We start from the raw sequence: 26028 nt of genomic DNA, 5'->3' as shown, positions 1-26028 counted from the left end.
AAAATTCTTTTGTAAGAGAGATGGTGTTTTTCCTGATTGGAAAAGGGACTGCAGATTTAAACCTGTCTAGGCAGGCAGATGAAAGTAACAACTAATATCACAGAGCAATCCCAGCAGAGGCCAGGAAGACTCCTCAGAAGCTCCAGCTACTTGAACCCTCTGTGGCTACTGTCAGGAGATGGTTGCTCTGGTAATCCCTCTTTCTTCCTAGAGTGCTCATAAAAATCAGTCACCTTTTTCAAGAAATGTTCCCCAAAATGGCACTTTGATTCAAAATTGGTCTGTATCAGTGTACAGATTTTTAAAGGGTTTACCAAATATAGTGTAAGCTTCTCAGTGAGGAGATGCCTATTCTGCTTCCCAGAATAAGGCTGGCTTTAGGCATTTTTGACCAGCATGATGTACTAGAGGAGTGTCCTGAAACACTGCTCACACAAATCTCTACTTCTTCCTAATGACAGGAGGGTCCCCTGTCTGAGGATTTAATGACTGTAGTTGCCCCTAAGCTCTTGATGGGGTGTGGGTGGGGGAAGATAAGAAATAAAGAATATACTTCTCTTTTGAAAAAAGCTGGACAGACAACTGCTGAAAATTTTGATAGGAATGTTAGTGGCACAAGTCAGCTGGAATGCAACATGAGGGGTGAAGTATAATGTCTTAGAATTGCAAAGAATATTACACGCTTCCGGGGCTAATAAACTGGCTTTGTCCCTCAAAGCCTCAGATCAAATTAAACTGAAAGAATTTCCACAAACACCTGGAGTGGTGCCATTTGATTGTACCTCTCTGTCAAGCTCCTCGATCAAAGTAACATTTCCAAGATTCTTGTCAACAGAAAAGTAACGCCTTGATCCAGCTTCATAGGTCAGGCCATATGTGACAGGATCTCCTTCTGGGTCAGTTCCATTCAGAGTGTACACGTGGGTACCTGAAAAATTGATATTCAACAGCATTTCCCTGTGGTTGTTTCAATCAGTGAGTGTTTCACTGGTCTGTTCCTTAGGAACCTGGCTATCCTGCAGCAGGAAAAGGTTTTGTCAATCAAGCCCACTTACTGGGAAATATGGATAAGCAGACAGTTCAACAGTCCTGATGGCAACTTTTCAGCCAGCTGTTTAAATGGAGTTTATCAGTGCTGGTTTCTGTCACTTTAGGCCCTTTCCTGTGGAGCTGCACCCAGGTCAATACTGTTCATACCCAAGGGTTTACATAGGTGACAAGCTCTTTGCCAGCTCTCAGTCCGGGTGAGCCAGAAGTGACGCTGTTGTACAAATAGGTGACAACCTCAACAGCACAAAAAGGCCCTCCCAGATCTCTTCTTTGTAGGAACGTCAGAACTGCAAACTAGCATGCAGAAAATCTGGCAATCTCCCTCTCTTCAGGATTAGATCTGAGCTCTGGAACTCGGGAGGTGCAAGGACATTTCATACTTTCCCACTTTCAGAATTAATTGATGCAAAAGTCTTCTTTCCTATTGCACTCCCACTCGTTACCTCTCTCTCATTAGATTCTTTACTTGACACACCCACTCATGCTCATACCAATTATTAAATTTTTCAAACTCATCAATGTATTTCCTTCAGAAGCTGGAGAAAGATTGTTATTTCTATTTTTATACATTGAGAAGTTGGTGTCAGTTTTCCCACTCAAGTGACTTTGTGTATTATAAATGATAATTCCTGGGGGAGTTATAACACCCATATTTTCAAGGGATGGTGAGAGTGTTTATTAGCATTATTTTTTAAACTTACATGTCTGTCATTCTACTGTGCTTTAACACCTTCATCTAAATAACTTCAAGCAGTTTACAAACACCAGTTAACTGAGCCTGAAATATAAACCACTGTTGTTGTTTCCTTCCCATCTGCTGTGCCTTGGGTAAGTTACCTGACACATTCAGGTTGGAGAGGTTAAGCACAGAAACTGCTTTACATCTAACAAAGCCCTCTGCACTGGAAATGCTGCAGCAAGTGACTCACTGGTTACTAGTGAGTTTTGTTCATCCATGCAATCCAAATACAGGATGGAAGAATCCCTGATTAAAAAGTTAGCATAAAGTTAAGGACGAACACTAAGAGTCCCAGTCTTGAACTACTCTGGCCCTGAGTTTGACAGATGTTCAATTCAGTACTCAAAAGTGATAATTTTTTCTCCTCTCCTCTCTTCATAGATCACTACCAGATCTGTAAGTTTATGTTTCATTCTAGAGCTTTGCCCACACCACTGACAGGTCAACTTCTCAAAGGTTTCCTCAGTTTTGCAAGGCAACCTTTTGGACCTCATTTGCTTCTTTCTTGGCATTCAAACTGTGAAGCTGCTCAGGGGTCTTAGTGGCCATGGGACATCCAGCCATCAGTGGTGATATTTGCAAAGCATGACTGTCTTCTTGTCATAGCAAGAGATTATACTAAACCATGTGGAATCTGTGCTCACTCAGGAGTAAATTCTCATATGATAATTATCAGGGAAGTATTTGGGCACCTTTGTACATTGCAAAAACCAATGCACCCACAAGAGCACTAACAAGAGATCCTGTTATGAGCTGGTTCAGCTAGCCAACAAATAATCAATAATTTTGTGAACTGCAAAACAGTTCACAAAACTACAAGACATTTTCCACATTTTTCTTGTACTTTTCCCACAAAACAGAATGGAAAATGACAACACATCTGTAACTGTGATCCCTGAAAATTATTAGGGAAAGACAATGAGCAGTATGATGAGATATTCCTGGCTGTAACAACTCTGTAAACACAAGGAAATTAAAGGAGAGGAACTAACTGGGACTGATATAAAATATTATTCTGAAAGGACACCTGCTTCCTGATACAACTACTTATATAAGAGAGAGAAATTTGAAAACTGGAGGATTCTGTAGCACTAGCACAGACTTACTTCTTGTTTCTCAAAAGCTTTTTCTTAATATCACAGCTGGGTCCAATTGGAGATTTAAGGTGTCAATTCTCATCATCTCACTGATATCCTTATAAATATAGTACTTTAATGCAGCCTGTTTTTGGTTATTAGTTGTCTCTACATCTTAGTTGTTTTCTGCCCTTCTTACTACCTTTTCCTGTCCCTTGCACTTGACACAGTGTCATGCCTGTTTCTAGCTTGTGTGGATGTCTGCAGCAGCTGCAGAGCAGTGCTCTCTGTGCTGTGGAGAAACAGGATGGACACCACATCTGGGCTGTCTCAGAGCCTGAGAGCAACCACCAGGCACAAGGTGTCTGCTGTGGCTGCCCTGAAATACCAATACCAGCAGTACACAAATGCAAACCACTCCTCAGGGGTCACAGGGCTGGAGAACAACACACTGGAAGTTTATGTGAACCCATTTGAACCTGGGCTGCTTCTTTAAATCTCAGTTTCCTTTCCTACATTGCTTAGAATTTTCTTATAAGGAAAACAGGAACTTCCTTGCTGCTGAATGTGAGTAGAAACATTGATATTGGTACAGACTGAGATTACTGAGCTTTCTGAGCAAGTAATGATGGACTTCATTGATCTTTACACTGGACTCTGCTTTTTAGCTAAAGCTCATACTTCGTTTTTCATAATACAAAATACTCACATGCCTTTTAAATTAGATTGTGGATCAAAATTTATTTTCTAACTCATTATAATTCCTTATTTTTTCCAAATTGCAATTTCACTTCACAGTACCCTCCATATCATTAACACCCCCAGGAACACTTCTCACCACAGTGTTAATGCCAATTAAAAATCTGTTCTCAGTGTGCAGCCTCTACTTACTGAAAAGGAAATAAATGAAAAAGACAGATAAAATCTTACCAGAGGATACCAAATAAATACCCTCTCCCTGTCATAAAAATATGGGAATAGAAGAGTCTTTACTTGAGGATATGGCAAATGCCACAGTTAGAGGAGCTGGATATTCTGAGTACCCAGGGAATGATGCAGCAGGCTGGGACAGGGGAGTCCTGGGGCACTACTTGCTGCTTCCTGCTGTGGCTTCCTCCCAGGAGCCATGCCAGGCTTTTTCACTCTGTTTTTCCTATTCCATCTTAAAAGTCATTTGCTCTCTGCTCTGCCACTTGGCTGAATGGTTGTCTCATTATGCCATTGCTCCATTTTACTTAATTTCTGACTCAAATTTAATCACAGTTTCTGCCCTGGGCTCTGGGACTGATTTTGCTTTCTCATTGAAGACACGCTCTCCCCCTCTGCTGTGCAACACTCAGCAATCAGATCCCTCCCCTGTCACTTAAACAAGCCAAGCACATTTTGGATTCATGCTCAGTCCTTTGCCACCACAGCTGACAACTGTTAAGAAGATGCTGAGAGGGACATGAGTGGCCATGGTCCCAGGACAGGACACCTCTGTTCCTAATGTCACAGCCTTGCCCAGGGTCACAAGTCTCTCTCCACCTTCTCAGCCAAGGGCCCACTTCCCCAGCAGAAGAGATGGACAGTTAAAGCTACAGACAGCTGTTTTCACACCAAGCTCACCCCAAGCACAGGCTCCTGGAGGCCATGGACACACACCATGACTACTCCAAAGCCCCTTCCCCATTCACTGCCTGCTCCTGCTCCTTCTAGACCATGCCCAGGTGACTTCTGCTCCTTCCCTGCACCCTGGTGCACCAACCAGCTGGCAAAGCAGAGACATGGCAGCATCAGCAGCAGCCAAAACATGCCCAGTGCCTGTCCTGGAGAGATGGGATATGACAGCAAGGGCTCAGCACGGGGCCCGGACCATCACCCCACAGACAGCAGCAATATGTCCCTGCAGAACCCATGGCAACCAACTCCAAGCAGAAACCATCTGAGTGCAATTTTCTGATGTATCTGCAGTTTCTGTCAGAAGAATCTAAACAAAATTGAAGGCTGTAACACCTGTGAGTCCTCAGAGCATCTCTGTGCAGTGCTTGGCTTTGCAGGGGGCTTTGCTCTGTGCATGCTGGCACTGCCTCTGGGGTGCAGAAGGCTGTGCTTAACACTGCTGTTCTGGCAGCTCCCAGCTTTTCTAGAGGTGGACCAGGGTGACAGAAACAAGGAAAGAATGATAGGTACCACAGGGGACAAGAAGGCTCTCCTCAGTCAGCTGTGAGTGATGGGAAGAAAGGAGACAAGCAGCATGTAGGAACAGGGCAAGCTGGAAGGATGGGGGGATCTGAAGGGATCAGTCACCTAGTGGTGAGGAGGTGGCAGCTGTAGCTTTGATCGAAGAACTGCCACTGCAAACTGGCTTTTAATGGGAGAAGTGCCTTCTTGGGGGCAAGGGAAAAAAAAACAAACAGAAAGGGAAATGCAAAGAGATCATACAGAGATCTACAGAGCACTGATGATGTTTGGGCTTTGAGAGAGTAATGAACTTAGGCCTTCTGAGTATGCTTCAATCCCCTGCTCTGCAGCTGTTCCCAGCCCCACTCTGTCCCCACCATGAGGCTTACAGGGATTATGAGGTAAGATGAAACAAACAACCTGAAATAGCATCCCACTCCTGCCTTAAGACCTTGATTAGGAGCACATGCACATTTTGTATGTACACATGCAAAGAGCGAATTACCCACCTGCCCCACCAAACCACAAACACCAACTGCTATTTCAGTTCATAGCTCCTCCCATTCTTCTCAAATCTGGCACTGAAAAGTGCTGCTGCTGTTCTGGCCCCTCTTACTCTGAGGGGTCTCTAGCCCTGCAGCAATAAATAGGATTTGGGAATCTGCAGGTACCTTCAAGCATTCATGCAGAAATGCTGGTTTTATGATAACTTGGTACACAAGTTACAGCCCTGTGTAAATAATCAAAACTGGACAAGGGAAAAGAAGGTCAAGGATGACACGAGAATGGTAATGAATTTGATGTGTTCACACAGCTGCAGAGATGCAATGAGCCCTGTGTAAATAATCAAAACTGGACAAGGGAAAAGAAGGTCAAGTTAAGGATGACACGAGAATGGTAATAAATTTGATGTGTTCACACAGCTGTAGAGATGCAATATCTCTTTCTACAGCCACACACAGACTTGTCCATAGACTCATATTCTTTCAGTGTTCCCAAATGTTTCATGTCCCTTGCCTACAGATGTCTGGGAATAAAACTAACACATACAACTTTGCCAACCATTTGCAATCTCAGCAGGGTCAAAGACTGTAAAATTTCTGAAGGTTTATTAAAGCTGCTGTCTGTGGCATTGCACAGATCAGACACCAGCTGCTGCCAAGAAAAGCATCCTGCCCATGACTCCAAACTTTATGTAAGGACAAAGATCTAATAGCAACCTGTCCATTTTTGCAGCACATAAACCTGAGTGAAGCTATCCAGAATCAAACATATGGAAGTTTTAGTTCCCCTGTTTTGTCACTGATCATCCTGCTCAACCTGAGAGATGACTGGAGGAATGTGGATGCTTGGGACTGCACATAAACATGGGAGACCAGATTCCTTCTCCTGCTTCTGGAGCAGATCAGAGCAAGTGATGAAGAACAATATTCTCCCCTGCAGTGCCACAGAAAAGTGCCAGCCTGGTAGCCATTTAGCAGGGAGCTCTGGCAGTGGTATAATTGAACTCTGATCCTCTTGCCCTGTACAAAGCTGAAAGCACACCCAGCACTGAAGTGTCAGTGCTGTTTGTGCCCTTCTCTGTGACTGTCTGTGCCAAAGGCTCCCCAAGGAGTGACTACGCTGACTTGGACAGCAGCACTTTGCATTAAGCAAGTCCCAAGCAGCCATGTTCCAATGGAACTTCTGAAAGTGCTTCCAGAAGAGAGGACCTTGCAGTACTTAGAGCTGTTTGTCAAGGTATTATGGGAATTAGCCCAAAGAAGTACTGGAAGCTGTGTGGTCTTCTCAAAAGTAAGGTCTTATCTCTCTTTCCCAAGGGTTTCTACAGGTCTTTTGGAGCTTTCAGAGAGAAGCTATTTCTCTCTTGTCTTTTAAAGCACATTTACACATCAAATTAGAAGTACAAGCCAGCCAATTTAAACACATGTAAGCACATTCTGGATGAAGCTAGTAGGCAGAAAGCACAGCAGTTCTCAAGAAAGAGCAGCCTGAGCTTTATCACTGCTGCAAGCAAAGCACAAACTCTCCAGAGACCTCTGTGTTCCTAGTCTGGTTGCTAATGTTACAAAAGCACGTACAGAAGCCCATCACATATATCTCATTATTCTTACTGGGGCTAATTAGGAGAACACTAACACAGGCTCTGATCCCTCACACTGCTGTTTTGCTGTTTGTTGAGGCACACTGTCCTTTTTTCTGGCTGCTGGAGCACCAGATGAGATGCAGTGGAAATTACTGCTGTACTTCACTGCTGCAGGGAGTGCTGTCATCTGAGAGACCATGTGGTGCTGCAGTCCTGACAGGAGGGATGTTTTTGCTCATGTTGTGGCTCTGTGCCATCTTTATCTCCTCATCCCCATGCAGGTGCCTGGAGGCTCCCAGTGGTGGCAGGCAGAGGCTGGCAGCACACCAGGGAGTGGGACTTGGATGGCAAGCAAGTTGTACTCCTGCAGTTTCAGTGGCAGAGCTGGCAAGCACCACCCCAAACAAACTGAGTTGGGGTCCCATTTTGTGGCTGTCTGGCATTACAGCCTTGTCTACATTTGGACAAGTGATTCCACTGGCTCATCTGACTCCAGCTATCAGCAGAACAGTAGGGATTGACAAGGCTGAACTAAGCGTGGTTTCCATGAGAATCCAGGCAGAAGTACAGCAAAAATTGCAGCTCCTTGGTCTGGCTCTGGCTTTTGCAAGTGCCACTACATTACTACATTACTGTTGGCCTTCAAGCTGAGGTTTCCACTTAAGCTTGACCAAGCCTGTAGCAAATTCCTGCTGCATCATCAGCAAGCTCCTTTTAAGTTAATTGTCAAGGTGTGTCATTACTACACTATGTGCTGCCATCACCCCCTCCTCTTCTCAAGCTGAGCAGGTAAAGGAGAATTTGCTGCTTCCAAACACCCCCCTCCCCACCCTCTAGCAGGCCCAGTGTGGGTCTTGGATGACATCAACACCACTGGGTCAGAAATGGGGACTTTGAGCAAACCCAGGCAGCTCCTTCCCAGGCAGAGTGACCTTGGTCTGCTGTGAGAAGGCGTGGGTGGCAATGTCAGGCTGCAGAGCAGGCTGTGCCCTCTGATGCCTCCCTCATCCTGGCCTTCCCCAGCTGCCTAAGCCCTGGCAGGGGTGTTTGGCTGCAGCCCTGGGCAGCCACATCTCTCTGTGTGAGTAAAGGGGTGCTTTGGTACCCAGTTTGCATTAACTAAATATTTTTCTGATTTAGCCTGTGAAAGCTACAGATGAACAGAAGAAAATCCTAAATAAAATCTCAGGGCAAAGTCTGAAGTAAAGATGATGAACATCACTTATTTATGTAATTGTTCAGGTCTTAGGAGATTATTTTCCCCCCACAGAAAATATTGATTATACATCATTTTTTGTTCTTATTTAATTTTCTTAGTGTAACTACCGTTAAAAGAAGCACAAATAGACCTGCCTCAGAATGCTGAAATATGAAAACTGTATCAATTTTTGAATTTTCAATAAAACAAAACAAAACAAAACCTTTTAAAAAAACATCAGTTATTTAGACAAAACAATTTTCAGTGCAAGTGGAAACATTTTCTACCATTTGTACATAAATATTAAAAATGTGTTTAGAAAAAATCATGCCCCTTACTTTTCAATGTACAGCTTGCTTTTATCAAGGCTGATAAATTACTAGAAACTAGGCTTTCTTCACATAAGCATTTACAGAATTTGTTAGAAGCCTCTCACCACAAATTTATTTCTGACCCCAAAGGTCTGTGCTCTGAAGCTGTGAATAGACTGCTGCACAAAAAAAAAAAAGGGAGCTAGAATTCATGTTTTAAATTGCAGCTACAATTCAAACATGTCATTTTAAATTGAGGCCAATTAAAAGCTTGAGAGAAAAACATGTAAGACCACAGCATACAACAACAACCTACAAGAAAATATATACGTTAAACATAAGAGCAAGCAATTCCAGGTTTACAGTTCAAACATACAAATTTTAATACTGACCAACAGGCGTGTCCTCTGAAAGGCTGAGAAGTGCCATGTTCCCGTTTGTGCTTCTGGCTCCATTATCAAAGAAATAGGGGGCATAATTTGCCTGAACTGCAATTAAAACAAAACAGAAGCCAAACAAAAGCATTTTGTAGGTGACAGTTATTTGGCTGTCTCAGTTACCTGACTCTCAGTAAACAGGAGCTGTTTAGGGAATACTAGGAGTGCATAACACACCCAGTTGCTGCAATAGACTTTCAGAACTGTATCTGTATAGATATTTTTAATAAAATTACTTCTATGTGCCACTGTGCCAATATTTACGCAGCAAGAAATAGAGACAGTATATAAAAAACCTCCCAATCAACAGAAACAAAACAAATAGCAGGATCTCCCTTAAAAAAACTCAACCAGTTTCAGACAGCTTCAATGAAAAATGAACTTGTTCAGCTTGCAATGATGGAACACCTCTCCTCTACTCTACACATACAAGCCTGAAACTTTCTCAGTGCCTCGGTACCTTACCCAGTGTTCTAAGCACATCCTGCCTTAAAATTATGCCTACTACATGAGCAATTAGCCATAATTAAATACTTACTTGCTGCCAGACAACAGCAAAGTTTAAAAAAAAACAAAACAAAAAACAATTAGTTGTCATTCTACTGACTGACTGTTAGAGATTCAAAATAGCCAATTTGAAACAAAACTGCAAATATATAAACACAGAGTGTAACATTTGCACAAGGACCAGTTGCCATGGAAAATATTTCAGAACAACATTACCAAATCAGTAAGGATAACTACAGGATTTAAGGTTATGCTTGTATTCTCCTATATTTTACTTAACAAAGTGATTATTGTACTCACCCAGGCAAACATGCACCAAACTGAGAAATAAGGAGGGGGTGAAATGCCTTACATGCTTCATCCCACTGAAGAAAGAGCCAACTTCTTCTGTGTTATAAGGGCTTGGTTTTTGTTGGTTTTATTTATTTTTATTTTTTTATCTCTCTGAAATGTCCAGGAAAGTGCCCTTCAGACTGATGTAGCAGAGAAATGTGGAAGAGGCAGTAACAGATGCTAAGATGTTAAGCGGATGACACGTCTTAATTTCTGAGGAATTTAAAGAAGCTCCTTCCTACCACCTAATTAGACCAATTACTTTGCAGGGAGCTGTGGGACTCATCTCTGAGACAAGATTTGGAGGAATCAGTGTAACTCTCATGTTTTGCTTTCAGTACTGTATTTCTCTGTCCAAACACACAAGTCAGGGAGAAGGCAAAGTAGAAATTTGTTTTCTTTCTGAACTCTATCTTTAATTCTCTAAGGTGCTTTAAGAGCTAAAAGAAGTTTATATTCATTTTAGCTCTGGTAATCGTGAGAAACTACAAAAGAAGAAAATCTAGTATTAGCAAAAACAATAGAAATTATTGTTACAATTTAAAAGAAAGCACATATGATAGCAAAAAAATACACAACATTGCATATTAAAAATGCAGAAGTCAAAATGTTCTTTTTATGAGTTGGCCTGATCATTTAATTCTTAAACAGCATGAATTGCTGAAAGCATCTTTTACTTTCAGCAGGAAATTTCCAACATACTGAGAAGTGTGTTTAACCATCAACACACTGAAAAAGTTAACAGAACAGCTTTTTCAAATTGCTTGGTTTGACATACAGAAAGTGTTTTCACTAACGAAAAATACATATAAAAACATACATAACTAAAAATACAAACCTGTCTGAAAGGAGCTCCGTCAGTGGCAGTATGTGACTCAATGGTCACATACACACTTGTGGTCCCCTCCAGCTCAGGTGATTCTGTGACTGCGATCCTGCAGCACCTGGCTGCCAAGACCTGAGGTGTTTACATTGGAGCTGAGCTGTTTAAACCTGACCTGCAGCAGAGCACTTGCTCTTTAAGGATGTGTTAATGGAGTTTTCTGGGTTAATTAAGGGCCAGAGTGAAAGACATGTCCAAGAAGCTGATCAGTCAAAGAGCTCCCCATGACAGTGCTTTAAGAAGTGGCAGAAGCTTCACAGGCTGGGTGGCTGCAGTGGCACAGGTGAGGGGGGCACATGCAGTGGAAACACTGCAAGCAGGTGCAGAGGCAGGAAGCAGCTTCACACAGGGCAGCAGAGGAAGCTTTGGCTCCCTCAGTCACCCATGTTTTATCACTGTTTGCTGAAGCTGCAGAAGGGAGCAGGTGATTGTTCCCCAGGCATGAGCCCACAGACAGAGTCTCCCCTCCCAGCCCTGTGGGGTGCAGAGCTGAAGATGGGCAGGGCTCCAGGGATTGCTCTCATCCATCACTCATGGAGGGCAGGGACAGGCTGGGCAGCTCCAGTATATTTTTCCTAGAGAGGGAGCTGACAGCTGGATCCTGTCACACATTTATAGTGTACCTTACCCTGACAAATGCTGGAGGGGGCCACAGGAGAGGCCTTTGCTGCAGACAGTGCTGTGCTGCTCCCATGCTGTGGACAGGGCTTGTGGGTGCCTGCAGATCCCCTGGGATCCACAGTGCTGCTGGCAGGACACCTCTGCCTGCAGAACAGGTCAGCTGTAAGGCTCTCCAAAGGAGAAAAGCAAAACTCTTGGGCCAATATTAACAAAACTCATCACCCATAATGGAATTTACCAGAGAATGGCACAGAGAGCAAAAGAAGGCTGCAAATGCATGAGACAAATTAATGAAGACTGGGTTTGCTGATGACTAACAAATGTCATGACACAGATGCAAACCCTGGTTCAGTTCAGCACTACATTATGACCTGCCAGAAGGTTGGAAGTTCAATCAGGGGTAGGCTCTTTGATATCTTGATCTCTTTCTGACCATCTCCTGTGAGATCAGACCTTTGTTCTGGCTCTGTATGATTATATTTGTAGAGCACTATTTACAAAAGCTCCATGTTGAACTGATCTGTGACTGCAGCAGTGGCCTGTAAAGCTCAGGGAAACCTGCAGCAGGCAACTATGAAAAACAAATGTATTTTTAGTGCATTTAAATTCATGATATGGGGATCCAAAGCTGAAAACTGTGTGGGAGCAGATACACATATAGAAGATGGATATAAATTTAGTCCCTGTTGTAGATTTAATCATCCCATCTCTGTCAAAAATAGTATTAAACCACTGACAAAATCACAGAAATAGATCTGCATGGTGCCCAAAAGAAAATATAAATAGCACCTAAATGTCTTCTCATCTGCCTCCTCAACCCAGAACTAACAATATGTTTTGGTTTTTTTTTTCTAGAGAGAATTTTCCTAGAACAAGTGATGGAGAGCTGTTGTCAAAGTTAATAGCTGTCTGTTCCCCTGGTTTCATCCCCTGGGGATCTGAATCTCTAGGGCCTGCATCTCCAAGGAAGCAAAATGCCTCCCTCCTGAATTTCAATGAGTTTGAGCTCTTAATCTCCTTACAGTTTGAAAACCTAGCTAATATGTGTCTATGCACAGTCAGATCCATACCTAACACAGCAACATGTGACAGAGTTGTTTTTTCTGTCAGAAAATATACTTTGATCAAAACCAACACAGCTCATGGATCCAGGCTTATTTTGATGAATTTTCTCCTTTGGAAGAAAAGGAGGGAGTTTCAGGAAAGCAATACCTTCTGTCCCAACATTTTTGGGAATGGTAGGATCCCTCTCTCTATATACAAGAAACTTGCTATTTTGTACATCTTTAGCATATCAAGTAACAAGAAACATAAAAGAAAAATGAAATATACCCATCTGATCTCAAATATACCCACATGATCTGGACCAACGACCAACTGGTTTCCCAGGGTTTTGTTTACTATTCAGTACAAAAAACATCCAGAAAAGATTCCAATAGCTTCAGAACAGAAGCTTGGGTGACTGATTAGCAATATCTACCGGAGCTTGTTAGACAACCTGAATTTTTATACAATTTAAGTTTAGATGTTGAAGGCTGCTACAATAATGCAGTGAATATTTTTCAGACTTCCTCTCCTCTGAGCACAGCTGAGGTGAAATAGGGTGTACAACTGCATGGCTGTAGAACTTCTGGGTTGTGCAGTGAGAAGCCCCCTGGGATGCCTTGAGCCATGGGTGCTTTTTTTCCCCTGAGACAAAGGGGAACATGAAACCAGATCATTGCTGGGCACAGGGGCCAGACACAACACCAGCCACCCACAAGGCCAGCTCCTGCCCTGTTATCTTTCATCTCTTTGAGCCTTTGAGAATCTTGGAAAACCCTGGGCCCTACCATGTTCACTTTTTTAGCCCTAATACTTAAGCTTAAGACTAGTAATCCTCCTTAATAAAATATGGCTGACAAGAAAGGGGCTTTCACCAACTACCAAGAGCTGCACTTTTTCTGTTCACACAACCCTGAATGGGGGAATTGTGGGTCCCACAAAGACAGCTGCTCTTGAGCCTAGTCCCAAAGCACAGCCTAAAATGTTGGCCAGACTAGAACTGGCAGCAGGTGCCAACATAAAACAGCACCTAAACTTTCCCAGGAGCACAGCCCCTCACACTGCACAGCAATGCCACCAGGAGCTTGGGGTGGGGGCAGTGGGAGTTGTGTTCACAGCTGAGGGAGTGAGTGCCCTGTTGTGCCACTGGAATCCCAGCTGGCACCTGCTGCCACCTGTGCTGACAGGCTGAGCAGAGGGCACTGACTGAGCTGGCACGGAGGGAAATTACTCTTTCCACACCGTGGGTGGCCCTTCCACCTCAGGGCAACCACATTAGAGCTGCCCACCTGGGCCATGCCTGCTTGGCATATAAATGGGAGGCTTTCATGAGTTGCATTTTGATCAGCTTTTGGATGCTTACATGCATTTGCAATTTAAAAATCATGAGAAAAATAAAATGAAAAAAATGACAGATATTATTTTCTGCTGTCCTGCTTTCCTTTTTTAGCTACTATGTGCTGTCTTCAGATTTTGTGTTTCCATTTTCCTCTCTTCTATGCTCTGGACAAGTATTGATAAGTAATAAAGTTCACACTCATATAACAACAGCTCAAGCTACTTTTTTTATATGCTTATTGAATTTGGGGTATATACGACATTAGGCATTACCCTGGAGAGGAGTACTCAGCATTTTTTGTGTGCACATTTGTGCGTGTCAATAAATACAACATAGAAAGTGCTGCACCCTTTATATAAACCTCAGCATGTGCAGAAAGACACCAAATCACACTGTGGCATTCTCTTTGTAAATCACATGCTATAACAGGCTGTGGGACTTACCATTGATACCTGGAGGCATTATGCACAGCACACTTCATTCAGAATTCCTCATGCAATTCTGCAACAGAGAGAAATGAACCTCAGTCAAATGTTCTCAAAACTCTCTCTATTCTCACATCTTTGAAAGTGATTGGGAAGTTGTTTTTTAGCTTGAAAACAAAGGAAGGGACCATGACATAAACCACAGGTAAGACAGACACCCTAACAACCCTGGCCCCAGCTGGGCTGTCCCTTGCACACCAAAGGGTCAGTGCAGTAGCAAGTCCCACAGCATGGTGTGAGCATGAGTTGTCTCAGCTGATCTCCAAACAGCTTAGGAGCAGCAGGAATGCCGAGGTAAGGTAAATGTAATGATCACACTTGTTGCCTGGGTGTTTGCTGCCTGGCTGGATTTTGCAGTGGTCCTGCCCTGGGAGGGCTCAGAGCACTCTTGTTTCACCAGAGCTGAGACTCAGTTAATCACACAGCTCCCACCATGAACCAAACAAAACACTCCTGCCAGCCCAAACAACATAATTTCTCCTCCTAAAAATCTCCCTGAAAGGACTGAGAGATGACTTGTACTGGGGCATATCATCACTCTCCACCAATTTCCATTAATACAGAATACAGATGATGCTGGAAATCCAGGAACAGCTATTGATTACATTTCAGATGACTAGTTTTGGTGGTGAAGAATTTTACATGACCCAGATTTTACACTTTCATAGCACTGCACCATACCTTCTGTCTGATTGCTGGGAGAAACTATAGGAACAGGGGAGTCTGCAAGAACCTAGTTTCTTGGTGGGAGAGAAGAGAAAAGACTAAAGTTCCTCAAAAGTCTTCAAGGTCCTTCTCTACATTTTGAATTACCAGCTGTGAGAGAGAAACAGACTTGCAATAGGTCAAACATTGCTCAGTAGGAACTACAAAAGAGAATCAGTCCTATATCTAGGTGGTTAATTCTAATCAGAGATGTGTGCTTGAGTCCTTGGCCATTATCACTAAACTCTGATCCTCCCAGTTGCCAGAACAAATATGCCACTTCCTAAATGAGAGTTTATGCATCACCCCACAGCCCACTCTCATCACTTAGGAAAGGCAAATTTGTTAAAATGACGTGGAAATTTTAGTAGTCATGACACATTAACATGCAAACAAATAAACACCTCTTTCTTCCTCTCACTTTTATTTTCTTGCAATTAATTGAACGAATTTAACATTCTAAAAAGAAAATGAGCTTATTGTTACAGTTCTGACACACGGGGGTTTTCATATCTAGCACACACAGTCAGCCCAAGATCATTAAATAATCAGCTCAAGATCATTAAATTCATATAAAAGTAATCAAAAGATACTGATGTGATCATGAATGACCTTGGTTAAATTTATAAACATCTCTTAGTTCAGTAATTCCAGGCTGAAAGCAACACTGTACTGTTTGGTTTAAGGAATTTAATGAACAGCATGAGCTGTAACTCAGCTGTCTATGCATCCTTTTTTATATTTCAGCTCCACTAAGCAGCCATGCTAAACCTCAGCAGTGTGCAGGAGAATGGTGAAACCTGGGCAGTACCATAGAAAGGTTTGTGCTGGAAGGAACCTTTAAAGCGCATATAGTCCAAAGCCCTGCAACAAGCAAGGACATCTTCAACTAGATCAGGTTGCTCCTGAATGTTTCCATGGACAGGGCATCTACAGCTTCTCAGGGCAGCCTCTGCCAGTACTTCATCACCCTCATCAGAAAAAAATTAGTCTGATAAAACACACAGCATGAAAAGACTTTGTAACTCAACTGGTTCAGGAAGATACAGCCACAGAGCAGAAGAAGGAAAACATTCCCAATTCATGGAAAGAAAAAGCAAGATTTAGAGAGGTGACTACAAGCATTATATCGACTTGAGCCCCTTGGGTTTGAACACCCCCCACCCCCATTTTGGATAACAAGAACAGGAACACTCAGCTATGATGTTCTTATCTCCAAAGGAATTAAGAAATTACAATGTCAGGAAAACAGAGGGAGTGCAAACATCCAATATCTACCAGTTTTAGCATTTCCACAGTGGCTTTAAAACAGACAACAAAGTGCTTTCCCAACAAAATGTGGTGGGCATTTTTTCCACACAGGTAAAAGATGGTACTTTCATCCCATCAAAAAAAATGCTAGCCTACCCACCAAAAATATCAGAGCATTTGCCTCCATGATTTATCATGAGTTATGGTCATTCACTGTGGGTGGCAGCAGAGGTTTCGGGAAATCCTGGGAGAACTTATCTCAGATACAGCTTCTCCTGGTTTTAGTCTGCCAAAAAGTGTTTTATAGCATTTGCAAAAAAAGGTGCTGCAGGTTACTGAGAAAAGGGGAACATTTTCTGCAACTGCGAAGTAATTAAAGTTCCTACTATCCATTTTGCTAGCTTAGAGGCTTTTAAAGACCACTGCAAAATCCATTTACAATTCAGTAACTTTGCTTCTTTGGAGCTACGAATCACTCTCCTCATTTTCTTTTGACAGGGATGGAAAATGAACAAATAGTCCCTAGAATATCCAGGTATATTTAGATAGCCTACATTCAGTCCAGCAGCGTGATCTGTGATGGATGTGGTGCTGTGGAGCATGACACAGATCTGTGTGAAGGATGCCATTTAGCAGCAGACAGGCAGTCCAAGTTATTTATGAAAGAAGTAGTATTGTTCATTGTTTTGCCTGTAAAAATTATACATATAACTCAGAGTTGGGGTGTGAATAATGAATAAATCAAGATTTTATAGTTTACTCAGTGTGGCTGAGAAAAATAATGATACTTGTTTAGGCAGAGCAAAGAAGCACTTGTGTTCTCCCCATAAATCTCCTGGCTGGTGTGCATGCCATGGATATCCCTGTGTGGATGTCCTGCTTACAAGACTGTAACATGACTTGTTGAACCAGGGGATGTATGAAAATGAAACATGCTCCTTTCACTGCCATGTCTGACCAGACTCAGCTGTTCAGGACAGGAATGGCATGAATGCAAAGACTGAGGTGAACCAAAGCCCTTGCTAGAGATCAGCTCTGAACCACAGCAGCACTTTGGCCACAGGGGTGATGCAGCCCCTGGATTTCACTCAGATAAATGTATGATTCATAAATGTATGACACTGTGACTGCAGGTGGCTCTTCTGATGATCTCTCTTGGGAATTCAGGTGTGTGCCTTAAACCATTCTCCAAAGGGAATCCCACAAGTCAGCAACCCTCATACTGGACTAAGTGACAAGGTACTTACCTTGTTAGGGGATGGAGATCCCACTGGCCAGGGCACACACCAGCCTTTGCCTTGGATTGCTGTGTCCAGAGGAAACCCGAGTACCCAGGCAGCCTTATACCAAAGCAGTGCTTGTCCTTACCTAGAAAACAAGCTATGTGTCAACAGATTTTCTATTCCAAGAATATTAAATACTCAGCTTTGAAGTAATTTACCTCCAAAACACATGAGACTGTTGCTCTATTCCCACTTGCATTTTCCATCAGCTATCTACTCTTTGCCTGGAGAGATTTCTAAAATCATTGTGTGTATATGGTTCTCAAATCAAATAGTTTAACCTGGTGAGATCCTAAATATTGTCTCTTCATTCCTACTAGCTCTGCCTATGAGCACTGTGCTCTCACCATCTCCTCCCACACTTTCTAGTACTTTAGCTCAAAATGCTGTACTTACTTGGCTTTTTTTTTAACAATCTATCAATAAGATAAATCAAGAGAATTACATAGCAAGAATCTCAACAATAGATGTTGAGGAATTAATAAAATATTTGAGAAAAGACTTCCACATCTGCTAACTAAGATTATACAGTCCAAAGTTACTGCAGTGAATGCTGAAATACAAATTAAATGACAGAAAAATCCCTTCTCATACTGTGGCTTTAAGATGGAGCCTTGAAACAGAGATGTTCAAATCCTCTAAGTGTCCTTGGTACAAAATTAGTGTCTGAAAGCAAAAAAAAGCAATGCAGCCCCATTTTACAAGATATTTTTTGAAAATATACACTCCAGTCAATCTCATGGACAGATTTTCATGGAGACAAATTAATGTAGTTCAGTAGTTGAGGAAATTCACCTGCAGAATTTCTTTGAGATCCCACATAGACAAAGAAGAGGTGAGGGACCATCATGCCAAGAGGCAAAATATAAATTTTCTATTCAATGAGAACTAACAAGGAGGAAGACTTGACATGTTAGAAACAAAAGAAAGCATGGAAAGAATCTTGGAGAAGGAAATAGAAAGTTTTGTTCAAAAAGACAGGAAAAAGTGCAAAGCACATTTTATAATAAAATTATGAAGAGTAGATTGACTTTACGGCTCAGACTCAAGGATCTGTTCTAAAAACTGCTGAGTCCTGACTTAAATGGAAATTTAAGAGGAGCTCCTTTCAAAGACTATCAAAGGTGGAGCTTACGAGGTTAAGGTCAAGACACACAGAGTGCTTTCTCTCTTTTCATCAACCATGCTCCTGAAGATGTGTGCAGAATAAAGCAGCAGTATTGGTATGTATTTAACTAAGTAAAAGGAAAATGCTGAATTGTTTAACCTTGGTACACTCAAACAACATCAAGATAAGAGCACAGTGACAATTGCCATCATTTATGGTTTCCCAAGTAATGGAAGTTAAAAACTGGAAAGCCACTGAGTCAAAAAGAATCCTTTAAAGAGGGACTTGAACACACTGCTGCATTATCTCAGCTCATACAGAGTCTTGTTCTCAACCACCTCACTGTTTCTCTGATAACATTCATAAACAGATGGACTTTTTCACACTTTTTTTTTTCTTTTATGAAAACATCTTCCTATACAGGCATACTGATCCCTTGGGAAGAAATCTGTGATGCAAATAGGTTTTAGCATTGCTCAGTGAACAGATCACACAACTGGCACTGACTGGGACACAGGGTTCTGGGACAATGCAAACAGGAAGCTTTGTCTGGAGGACCCACCTAGCAAAGACAGCATTTTCCAGTGCATCTCAGTTTTGGGAGACAATTTGAATGCTACAGAGAATTGCTTTTCAGAGACCAGGCGAGCACCAAAGGATGCCTCAGGAATACATCTTTTTGCCTCCTTGAGGTTGGCATCAGTGCTGAAGACCAAACAACATGACAAAACCCAACAGAAACACACTCTTCTTCACTGACCTAAGCAGCACCTTGCTTGTCAGGTGCTTGAGGGGAAACCCTGTTGCTCTTTGGCTTTTGCACTCAGAGTTCCTTTAGCCAGGATGCAACCATTGCTGTGACTGCAGCACACATCACAAATGGAGTGACAGCAGTGCAGTTAAATGATTGTATGTGTCGCAGCACATGCTGCAGTTGAGATGGCCACAATACACAGAATGTCACCACACAATTTCAGAAGGCTTCAACCCATACATCATTTCATCATTCCACTCCAGGAGGCTGCAAGCATTGCCCTTCTTATTCTTCAGCCCAGCCTCTTCAACCCATACATCATTTCACTCCAGAAGGCTGCAAGCATTGCCCTTCTGATTCTTCAGCCCAGCCTTTTATCCCCTCACACTGCCCCTGTGTGCCCTCTGCTCCCTTTGGAGGTTGGTCAGTGCCCCTGGGCACTCCCTGGCTCATTGCTGCCAGTGCTACTCACAGCCGTGCCCACCCCCAATCACCACAAACTGTGACCCTACATGCACAGGTGCCTGCTGGGCAGTGAACAAACAGGCATTTTTGTGTGGTGGAACCTTTGAATGCTGGGGTCCCAGTGCCTCCTAGACCAGGCGTAAATCATCAGCCCTGAGTGCCTGTGCTGTATGAGCAGCTGGGAGCAATCAGCTCCTAAAGGAACATCCCAGCTGCAGCCTGAGTGTCCGGCCAACTGAGCCTGGTGTGAGAGCTTCTTGGGAGAACTGTGATATGGGAACCATATATGTATATGAAAATTCAGAATTTTAGAAGCATTTAATGTACTTAGGCAGGTGGAGGAAAAGAGAAATATATATAGCTTATTTAACAGTACAGAACACAGTTTGTTACAGGAATGTAACCTGCTAAGTAGAGACAACTTGTAACAGAACATATAACAATTTAGTTGCTAGGTAAAGGCCATAAAGACAAAACTTAGTAAAACAAGACTCAGGTATTGTTGAAATCCATAAAGCAGAACCTTTTGCTCAAGGAGCCAGCATGAACCAGGCTCCTGGTTTTGGCCAGGACAAACTGACATAAGAGAAAGCCAAACCACCACTGCCAAGCAGCGAACATCAAGGAAGATGATGTTACTTCATCAAACAAACCCACCCACAACCACCAAAGACTCTGTGCAGGGAATGGGCAGGCAGGGAGGTGTGGGCTTGGGGGATCAATATATATTTAAACCTGCAATCACCACGTACGCATGTCTTTGGTGGAAATATCCCTCATGCATCCCAGCTGGATTAAAACACATCTGCAACACTATTCCTGCTGGAATAAAACATACCTGCAACATTATTCCTGCTGGAATAAAATATACATGCTTTACAATTTTTAATTGTAAATTCCTTACTCCACAAATCAGCTGAGGTGGTTGTGGCTGTGAGGCTGCGGAAGCCAGACTAGTCACGTTCACCTGAGGATCATTCACAGGCACATAGTGACCTGATTTCTCTGATAGCGTGTTCAGAGCCTGACCAGATGGCATTGTGAGTGTAAGGTGCTTATCCTATAGGAAATCTGTCCTTAGCTCCCTTGTGGAATATCAGCCTGGAAACGTGGGCTTAAATCCCTCACACTTAAATATACGCACAGTCAGTACATGTTAAAAACAGAAACAGATATTGGCACAAAGGTTGAATGACAAGGTGAACAAATCCATATCCTGAATGTTTCTAGCAGAGATCCACTACTGAGACACTGAAAACAGGAGTAATTCTTGGGAATTCCTTCAGTACTGAGAGCCCTGCTCTAACATCAGAAGACAAAGCATGATGGAACAGTCATGTGTTCAAAAGCAAGGTAGATTATCCAATGGCTGCTCTAAGTCTTATAATACTGAAAGCACACGTGGATTGGAACCAACACCCTTGCTCTTGCCATTAGGGAGCTCTCCTTGCTCCCCAACAGCAATTCAAAAAATTAGTCCTGCAGAGCACTTAGCTATGGTAAAGATAACTGCTTATATCTAGTGACAGCTGAAGTAAAAAAGACACGTATAAGTGGGTTTTCCCCTCAATCTACAAGAGGGACAAAAGAGACAAGCTTTGAACAAATTCTCCTCAGAAAAAACTTTGGTAAAAAATGCATATGCATCTGACCTGCCTGCACAATCTGACAACATTTTCCTAAATCTATCTAGCAATAACTTTGGACAAAACAGTCAGGCAACAGGTCCTCAGACTTGATCCAATGAATACTGAAGCCACCATGAGTCTTCTATTCAGTTTTGGCAAGAGTTAGCCATGTATCTACACAAGAAACATCCTTCTGCTTTTATATTCCAGCTGAGATTATTGTTTGAGATGACATTTCTCATGAAGTGTAGTTTTCCTGGCAAATGGGATCACAAGAAGTTGCCCCTGTAGTCCACATTTTAGATAAACAGAACTTCTCTAGAGCCAAAATCATGAATTCCTTGAGGATACCCAGGCCCTTGAGTTGTGAGCCAGTCTAGAGAGCTGAAAAGCCAATGTCAAGAGCCCCCATTACAGATTTTGCGATAACATTTTGTATAAAGAATACAGATTTTTATTTCTCCTACTACCTAGTTAGAAAAGATATCCCAAAAACTTGCCTCTAAACCAAGAATCCTGTCAGTAGGGATCATTTCTCCTGTGCTCCTGACAATTCACAGTCAGTGCCAAATAAAACAGGCCGATTTGGTGTTAGCTGGTGGTATTAAGCTGTAAACAAAGTGAGGAGGCACCTGCCTCACTTAATTGGCAGGGTCAGACCAGGATTCAGCATCTGTTCTGTCAGGCATAGAGACACTTCAAAAACATCTTTATTGCAACTTAAAGCCTGTGCAATTTACTTGCTTGACAGCCGACTGCACACACAAACACAGCCACAAAAAATGCATTTGTCAGCTTGGACAAGATAAATGTACTTTATATAAGCATACAGCTTGTGTATTTTGAAAAGCCACTGAACAAATATGTTTCTCTTCCGGTAATGCCAGACAAATACATGTAGAAGTGAAAGGAAAATACAAAGAAACAACAGATGCCTGTAAGTGAAACCATGATCAGATGGTAGCTCTGTTGTAAGCACATGGGGAAATGGCCTGGTACATAAGAGTCAAAGTCTGCTGAGGAATTACTTTCAAGAGGACACAACAACATTCTATACCTCTGTAAGAAGCAACAAAGCATTTGGGCAGCAGTCACAATCCATGCTGAAATTATTTGGAGGTTCCTGCTGTAGTCTGCTCAGCCAAGGCTAGGACTTTAGACAAGTAGTATCTTTAGCTGGAACAGCCCCCAACCAGGGACTGAAGCCTACTAAAGTACATTAAACTATGTGCTGGGATCTCTCCAGAGATCCAGAGTTGTCACAGCACACGCCACAGTCCAGACAGCCACCACAGAGAGAGCATCACCACACAATTTCAGAAGGCCTCAGACATTCACCCATACACAGTAACACCATACCACATCAGAAGGCTTCAGGTGTCTGCCCATACAGAGTAACATCACTCCACTCCACAAGGAGCTGCAAGCATTGCCCTTCTTGCTCCTCAGCCCAGCCTTTTATCCCCTCACGTTGATGCACTGCCCCTGTGTGCCCTCTGCTCCCTTTGGTGGTTGGTCAGTGTCCCTGCGCACTCCCTGGCTCATTGCTGTCAGTGCTGCTCACCTGCTGCTCACAGCTGTGCCCATTGCTGATGAGGCTCTGCCACAGCCCCACCCCAATCACCACAAATTGTGTCTCTACACAGAATATTTCTGTAAGAATTGTGTTAGTGGTCTCTACAGCTTATGCTTTTTTTATCAGAGGGAACATTTTGCCTGAAGGAGGCTGGAGAGTTTAGAGCATGCTGCTTGGAGGGTGTAAGGCAAAGAGGAAAATATTGGAACATTTTTCAGATATAAAAGGCCTTAAACTCACATTAGAAAAGAGAATCCTCAAACCTTGTAGTGAGGCTTTATACAGACTTGTAAACACATGGCCATATTTTACAGAGAAAAACTCTGCTGCAAACAATACCAAAAATATTTTTTACATTTACTTGTCATTAATATTCTACAGATTTTTTCTGTGAGCTCCACAAAACAATAGAAATAAAATATGCTGCCCCCCTGATCAGCAACTGAACAGTGAAACACAGTTCCTTCATCAACCTCCTGATTCAGAGGTCTTGCAAGGAGGACTGGCAGTTCCTTTATCCTTGATATAAAAAATGCTATGCATGGTCAGGTCTTCAAAAATAGGAAGCTGAGTGTCAGATCTACCTACTCTCAAAACCAATATGAAAATAAAGTAATAGCAAGCACACAGAAGAGCCAGGAATAGGTTCAATTGTTCAGTACAATAGAAACATTCTCAATAAGAGCAGGACCCTGAGCAAGTGCCCATAAACCTGACCTTTTGGAATTGCATTTGCCTGTGTGAGTTACAACAGACCTCTGACTGTTCCCATTCAACTCCCCCCAAATTGTGAAGGGCACTGAAACCATTTCTATCATACTGACAATTATGTTAACAGAAAGAGTAGTACTATGAGGACTGACAGAAAAATTACTATTTGCAATCTGCAATTTACCCAGCAGCAGAAAAGGTTTCTACTCCTCCTCATATTCACTAGAAGGAGAACTGAATTTATGAACAAGCAAGTAATTCAGTTTTAAGGACTCTCCCCCAGGCAGAGAAATAGCGGCAACACAGAGGACAGTTAGGAAAGGACAGATGATACATGGCTAAAGTATCAGCAGGTGCTTCAGTTTCTCTGTTATTCAGCCCTTTGGTATTATTCTTAGCATTTATTTCATGCTCCAGTAAGCTTTGTTTGTTGAGGTGATCACACAATTCTGCTGTCTTGAAAGAACAGCTGCCTTCTGGCTTCAGAGGAACAGATGAAATCTGATTAGGTTTAATATCTTTTCAGTATGCTCTTCAATAACCACCTGATGACACTCTTAAGGCAGTTAAAACCAGGCCACTTTGATTTTAAAGTCAGATTTAGCCCCCTTGGAAGACATATTGAAAAGCTTACTTGAATCTGGCCAATCACCACTATTTTAATAATCTGCTTATCTAGTTCCTCAGCCCTTTGTAAATGATGATATTTTTATCATTTGTAGAAATTTACTTCCAAGTGGATTGCAAGCATCAAGCATGAGAGCTGCAGGAAAAATCATCAATGATTGATGATCATATAAACAAACACCTTTGTTACTATAAAATAAATGATTGAAGAAAAGGTTAAATATGCATGTATACTGATAACTAGAAACAAAAGCATCAACCCTTCACCACCTTTTAGGCAATGGAATGCCTAAAAGGCATTTAGAAATGCAAACCAGTACAATTCAGCTACCTCTTCAACCAGCTTTCCTCATTCTCTTACTTGAGGAGCTAAATCCCTGCTTGGTACAGAAGAATATTCCACAAACACAAAGTCTGGTGACAGCCAGACAGCTTTGCCAGACTCTTTCTGCCAGGTTAATACTATCAAAGGTGCCTGAATGAAGGAATGAATTAACACAAAGTAATGAAGCCTTTCTCCAGACAGAAAGCAATGTACACTCATGTCCTGTCTGTGAAAGGAGGGTCCTCAAGACAGTGAGGCACTGTTGGTTGTGCATGTAGGCAGATGCTTTTCAGCCTCCTCTCAGTCTGCTTATTTTAGCTGTGGAAGTGGTCCAGAAAACGGAGGGACTCGCGGAGAACAAGGCTTGCAAGGTCTCCTTTTTTCCACTGGAGCAATTTTAAAACTTGCACCTGTAAAACAAACATGAAAAAGAGAGAAAATTGAGAGATTTGTTTAATTGGGAGTGTGAAGAACAGCACAAAACTTTAGTATCTGAAATTCAGCCATGTTTGAGTGGGCAGGCTTAGATTAGCAGTGATCTGAAAATAAACAGGAATGTGATGGCAATTTTTTTTCCCCTTTTCATTAGTTGCTGGAGGTCACTGACTCCCAGCTTTCCCTTTAGTGAGGGTGCTCAATCACTGCAAGTTTGCTGCTGCTGGAAGTTTCTATAGTCAGGTGAAGGTCTTCATAGACAAAGGATGATGCTACTGTCTCTCCAGAGCTTGAATTCTTCAACTGACACATTAAACAGTATCTTCCCCTTACTATCATCACATTCTCCCTTTTTCCTGGACAGAAGCCATAGATTGACATTGGCTTGAAGCATCTGCTTTCAGGGACAGCAGTTGTTTCTGCTGGAATGACAACATTCTAGGAAATCAGTGGTTTTGCTTCAAAAGAAGTAACCAGTCTGGTTATATATGGTTATACATAACCCTCTCCTCAAGCCACACTGAGCTGGTCTCCAAGTGGTTTTGCAGCTTGCCCATGGCAATTGCCCAGCACAGAGAACAGTGCAGAGCAATGCTGAAAAACAGTCCCTGTGCTTTTCCTGCAGACTATAAAGCAAGTAATAACCCCCTAAAAAAGCCAGCACAAGTCACCCAGACATCTCATAGCAACAATACAAAACAAAGCCAACATTGTACAATTCCGGTCAAAGACCGCACATTAAAACAGAAGAATTCAGCTTTGGGCAGTTGCTGCATTAGGCCCAAGCTTTAACAACTGCCTTTCAATAAGAGTAGAAACCAATTCAGATCAAGCATTTTGATACAAGCAGATCTGAGGAAGTAATTTGCAGCAGAAAGATGCACCTTA

General features: G+C 42.4%; 1 protein-coding gene across 4 annotated transcripts in view; it reads right to left on the bottom strand.

Moving 5' to 3' along the window:
* The window catches only part of CDHR1 (cadherin related family member 1), a 73254-nt gene that overhangs the window by 35041 nt on the left and 12185 nt on the right, over positions 1-26028 (bottom strand). For 2 of the 4 annotated variants that reach the window (XM_039719593.1, XM_039719594.1), the window contains exons 5-10: positions 22826-25115; positions 17476-17596; positions 14231-14288; positions 11412-11548; positions 9016-9111; positions 783-928 (exon numbers count right to left, since the gene is read on the bottom strand). In XM_039719593.1, coding sequence (XP_039575527.1) covers positions 783-928; positions 9016-9111; positions 11412-11548; positions 14231-14268 — 417 coding nt within the window. In that variant the 5' untranslated portion in view covers positions 14269-14288; positions 17476-17596; positions 22826-25115. Of the gene's footprint in view, positions 1-782; positions 929-9015; positions 9112-9867; positions 10357-11411; positions 11549-14230; positions 14289-17475; positions 17597-22825; positions 25116-26028 lie in introns of those variants that run through there. The other 2 variants (XM_039719596.1, XM_039719595.1) reach the window with 2 other exon arrangements.

Source organism: Passer montanus, unplaced genomic scaffold (assembly GCF_014805655.1).
Source record: "Passer montanus isolate IOZ18808 unplaced genomic scaffold, ASM1480565v1 scaffold42, whole genome shotgun sequence".
NCBI lineage: Eukaryota > Metazoa > Chordata > Aves > Passeriformes > Passeridae > Passer > Passer montanus.
Note: the sequence above shows the minus strand (reverse complement) of the source record. Positions and strands in the feature narration are given on the sequence as shown.